The sequence below is a fragment of the Hoplias malabaricus genome, chromosome 4 (genome assembly GCF_029633855.1).
Source record: "Hoplias malabaricus isolate fHopMal1 chromosome 4, fHopMal1.hap1, whole genome shotgun sequence".
NCBI lineage: Eukaryota > Metazoa > Chordata > Actinopteri > Characiformes > Erythrinidae > Hoplias > Hoplias malabaricus.
In genome coordinates, this window is record NC_089803.1 from 69439374 (window position 1) to 69444373 (window position 5000).

The 5000-nt window shown below is 48.2% G+C and overlaps 1 protein-coding gene across 1 annotated transcript in view; it reads left to right on the forward strand.

Annotated features, from left to right (window-relative positions):
• Window positions 1-5000, forward strand: part of LOC136695083 (plexin-A4) — a 228048-nt gene that overhangs the window by 178332 nt on the left and 44716 nt on the right. Inside the window, exons 23-24 of the mRNA XM_066668896.1 lie at window positions 1-66; window positions 3225-3384. The exon at window positions 1-66 is cut by the window's left edge and continues 81 nt beyond it. Coding sequence (XP_066524993.1) covers window positions 1-66; window positions 3225-3384 — 226 coding nt within the window. The remainder of the gene's footprint in view (window positions 67-3224; window positions 3385-5000) is intronic.

Sequence of the window (5000 nt, forward strand, 5' to 3'; positions counted from 1 at the left end):
GGAGAAGCACGCTACTCTCTCAGCGAGGACAAGCTCATCAGGCAACAGATCGACTACAAAACACTGGTAAGAACGGAGGGATGGGGAGGAGGTCGGGTTAAAAGTGGTAGGATGTTGTCTCCGTCTCTGCCTCTGAATGGAGGGATGTGGACGGTGCTGATGGAGAGACGAGGAGGAGGAGGGTGGAGGGTGGTGGTATGATGTTGGCGCACTCTAGCTCTGCTAAGAAAGAAGGGATGAGGCTGGGGCTGGTGGAGGGATGATGAGGAGGGAAGGGCTGGTAGAATGTTGAGAGAGAAGGGATGGGGCTGTGGCTGATGGAGGAAAGGGAGGAGGATATTGGGACAGAGGTGGAGAGGTGGGAGGATGTTGTCTGTCTGACACCCCCCCCCCCCACACACACACACACACCTCGCTCTGTGAGTGGTCTAATCTTCATGCCTGACAGGAAACACATCAGCTCATGGTGACTCCTGACCTGTGCTTAATCGTGAGGTCAGTGGCAGTTGTCATGTTTCCAAGGGGCTTATTGGCAGCCGGGAGCAAGGGGCCGGGGGCAAGGGGCCAAGGGCCGGGAGTGTGTCGCTGCAGTTGGCTGTGTGACGACGCGAGGTGTTTACTGCACCACTGCATCCACCAGGTGATGTGTTTCCCAAACTCTCTATGACCCTCTCTGTGACCCTGTGAGAGAGAGAGAGAGTGAAGCAACAGAGAGAGAGACACTGAGAAGCAGCAGAAAGAGAGAAACAACAGAGAGACATTGAGAAACAGCAGAAAAGGAGAGAGAGAGAGAGAGAGAGAGAGAGAGAGAGAGAGAGAGACTGAGAGACAGCAGCAGAAAGAGAGAAACAGAGAGAGAGACACTGAGAAGCAGTAGCAACAGAAAGAGAGACACTAAGAAACATCAGAGAGATAATGTGAGAGACAGAAAGAAACAACAGAGAATCACTGGGAAACATCAGAGAGACAGAGAGAGAGAGAGACAATGAGAAACAGCAGAAAAGGAGAGAGAGAGAATCAAAAGGGAGAGAGACACTAAGAAACATCAGAGAGAGTGAAACTAAGAAACATCAGAGAGACAGAGAGAGAGAGAGAGACACTGAGAAACAGCAGAAAAGGAGAGAGAGAGAGAGTGAATCAAAAGGGAGAGAGACACTAAGAAACATCAGAGAGATAGTGTTAGAGACAGAAAAAAACAACAACAGAGAGACACTGGGAAACAGCAAAGAGAATGAGTGAGACAGAGAGAAAGAGAGAGAGAGAGAGAGAGAGAAACACTGGAGCAGCTGCACATGAGTTGAAGTGTCCACACACATTGCTGAGCGTGGTCAGGAGGGGTGTAACTTCCCCAGCATTGGGCCGTGAAGCAGTGGAACTGCGTTCCCTGGAGTCATGGAGCCCTATGTAATATATTCACTGCAGTTCTCGTAGCTCATATCAGATCCTCACAGCAGTGTGTTCCAGCGTCGTGTGTAACACCTGTTGCTGCAGCAGAGTGATGAGCAGGTGTCCACAAACCTTTGACCAGGTCTGTGTAAACAAGTGGACTTTGGGGCGACTGGGTGGGCCTTTTAACGCAGGATATTGATCCCCGTAATGGCCCTCAAGGTAGAAGAGGCCCGTCGTGGCCTGCGCCGTAAGTGATTGAGGTGCGTTAGCATGTGGTTATTTCGTGATAATAGACCCTTACGGTGGCAGCGGTTTAGAAAGGATCTATAAACCCACTCCATTTCCCCTTTCTCATGGAAATTGCCTTTTCCTCTGGACCATGTAATTACGGCGGCTGATGATGATGATAGTCATCACCATCACCGTCATCCCGGTCCTGAGAAATGACGAGTGAGATGACGAGGAAGAGCACCGTAATCGTGTCGTTAATTGCAGAAGGGGGGGGGGGGGCAGGCTCGTGTTAGCACGAGATGTCGGCTCCCCGGGGCGCCCCTCCGTTTCAGCACCTTCCACACTTTTACAATTACAGCTCACGTTCACTTATATACTGTCTGGGGCTGACAGGAAGACATGCCTTCACAGAAATGAACCATACTTAAACACAGGCACACACACACACACACACACACACACTGACATACACACAGCTGTTTAACCAGACTGATGGGAAATATAATGGACAAAAATCTTCCTTAAAATTGATCTTATACTATTTCATCCACAGGGGGCGTGTGTGTGTGTGTGTGTGTGGGTGAGTGGGTGAGTTTGTGAAACTGTCCACAGGTGTGTGTGTGTGTGTGTGTGACTGGGTTGATGTGTGAAACTCTCCACAGGTGTGTGTGTGTGTGTGTGTGACTGGGTTGATGTGTGAAACTCTCCACAGGTGTGTGTGTGTGTGTGTGAGAGAGAGAGAGAGAGAGAGAGAGAGAGAGAGAGAGACTGGGTTATTGTGTGAAACTGTCCACAGCTGTGAGTGTATGAGAGAGGGACTGTGTGAAGGTGTCCTCAGGTGTGTGTGTGTGACTGGGTGAATGTGTGAAACTGTCCACAGGTGTGTGTGTGTGTGTGACTGTGTGAATGTGTGAAATTGTCCGTGTGTGTGTGTGTGTCACAGGGTTATTGTGTGAAACTGTCCACAGCTGTGAGTGTGTGAGAGAGGGACTGTGTGAAGGTGTCCTCAGGTGTGTGTGTGTGTGTGTGACTGTGTGAATGTGTGAAATTGTCCGTGTGTGTGTGTGTGTGTGTGACAGGGTTATTGTGTGAAACTGTCCACATCTGTGAGTGTGTGAGAGAGGGACTGTGTGAAGGTGTCCTCAGGTGTGTGTGTGTGTGTGTGACTGTGTGAATGTGTGAAATTGTCCGTGTGTGTGTGTGTGTGTGTGACAGGGTTATTGTGTGAAACTGTCCACATCTGTGAGTGTGTGAGAGAGGGACTAAGTGAGTGCGTGAAGCTGTCCTCAGGTGTGTGTGTGTGACTGGGTGAATGTAATGATTTTGCAGGTTGTGTTTCTGCCCTTCACCGAATGATTACACTGCAACCCTAATGAGGATGAAGTGGTTACAGAAGGTGGATGGATGAATGAATGAATGAATGAATGAATAGATAGTTTTAGTTTTGTCCCTCAATGTCCTACAATGACAAAAAAATTAGGAAGAAAAAAAAAGTTTTGAGAGAAAAAATCTTGAATACGTAATGAATCCACTTCTGTCAGTGTTCTGCTCTCACTCTAATGACCGCCTTCTAATGGTGTCCCGGTGGTCTTTCTGCCGTGCAGGTGTTAAACTGCATTCACCCGGACAACGAGAAGAGCCCCGAGATCCAGGTGAAGGCACTGAACTGTGACACCATCAGCCAAGTGAAGGAGAAGATCTTGGATGCCATCTACAAGAATGTTCCTTACTCCCACCGCCAGAAAGCCTCGGACATGGACCTGGGTAAGGACTCTTCTTTACTAAAGACTCCGGGGGGTGGGGGGGGTGGGGGGGGGGCACAGCAGGAAACACACAAATGGGAGCTGCAGGGGGTCACCAATAATGTAGGAAATGTAGGTGACTGTTCCTTTAAATGCTAACGAGCCACCTTCCTCTTCTTTCTTCTCTCCTCTTCTTTGGTTGTCACCTCTTCATTTCTCTCCTTACCTCTTCTTTTCTCTTGTCTCCTTTCTTTTTTCTCCACTTTTCTGTTCTCTTCTCTAAAGTCTTCTTCTCTCCTCTCCTCTCGTCTCATCTCTTATCCTCTCATCTCTTCAACTTTTTTCTTGTCTCCTCTTCTTTTCTGTCCTTTTTTCTTCTCTCCTTTTCTCCCCTCCCTTCATCTTCTCCCTTATAAGCTCTTCTCTTCCCCTATCCTCTTCTCTGCTCTTCTCTCATCTCTATTTTCCCCTCTTATCTCCACTCTCTGCTCTCCTCTTCTCTGGTTGTCACCTCTTCATTTCTCTCCTTACCTCTTCTTTTCTCTTGTCTCCTTTCTTTTTTCTCCACTTTTCTGTTCTCTTCTCTAAAGTCTTCTCCTCTCCTATCCTCCTTTTTCCTCTCCTCTCGTCTCATCTCTTATCCTCTCTTCTCTTTTCTCTCTCTTATCCTCTCATCTCTTCTCTCCTCACCTTTTTTTCTTGTCTCCTCTCTTCTTTTCTGTCCTTTTTTCTTCTCTTCTCTTCTCTTCTCTTCTCTTCTCTCCTTTTCTCCCCTCCCTTCATCTTCTCCCTTATAAGCTCTTCTCTTCCCCTATCTTCTTCTCTGCTCTTCTCTCATCTCTATTTTCCCCTCTTATCTCCACTCCCTTCCTATGCTCTCCTCTTCTCTGGTTGTCACCTCTTCATTTCTCTCTTTACCTCTTCTTTTCTCTTGTCTCCTCTCTTTTTTCTCCTCTTTTCTGTTCTCTTCTCTAAAGTCTTCTCCTCTCCTATCCTCCTTTCTCCTCTCCTCTCGTCTCATCTCTTATCCTCCCTTCTCTTTTCTCCTTTTCTCCCCTCCCTTCATCTTCTCCCTTATAAGCTCTTCTCTTCCCCTATCCTCTCCTCTGCTCTTCTCTCATCTCTATTTTCCCCTCTTCTCTCCTCTCATCTCCTAACTCCGCTCTCCTCCACTTCTCCTGTCCTCTCCTATTTCCTCCTCGTGTCTCCTCTTTTCTCCTCTCCACTCCCTCTTTTCTCAGGTTCTCTGTCCCTTTTCCCCCCCGCATCCCAAAGCTTTTGCAGCATTGCACTGAAATAAGAGCCATTGACCAGGCCCTGGGTTATCAGGACAAATTTAAGGTGGTTCGCCGTCCCTCTCTCCTGGGCTTTAACAAGCCTCGGGTATTTGTGGCCCAAGCATCACGCGTATCCGAGCACACCCACACACGCCACATGTGTGGCGGAATGTATTTTTACTCCCTGAATTGACAGCAGTGAGAGTGAGAGAGGAGAAAGAGAGGAATGCAGTTAGCAGTAATAAAAAATAGCATGCTGATCTGCACAATTCCATTTCTCCCTCCGTGAAATGACTCATGATGGAGCCCACCCATGCAGAATTTACAGTCGGGGTAGTCCATCACAGCCCACCGGCAGTCA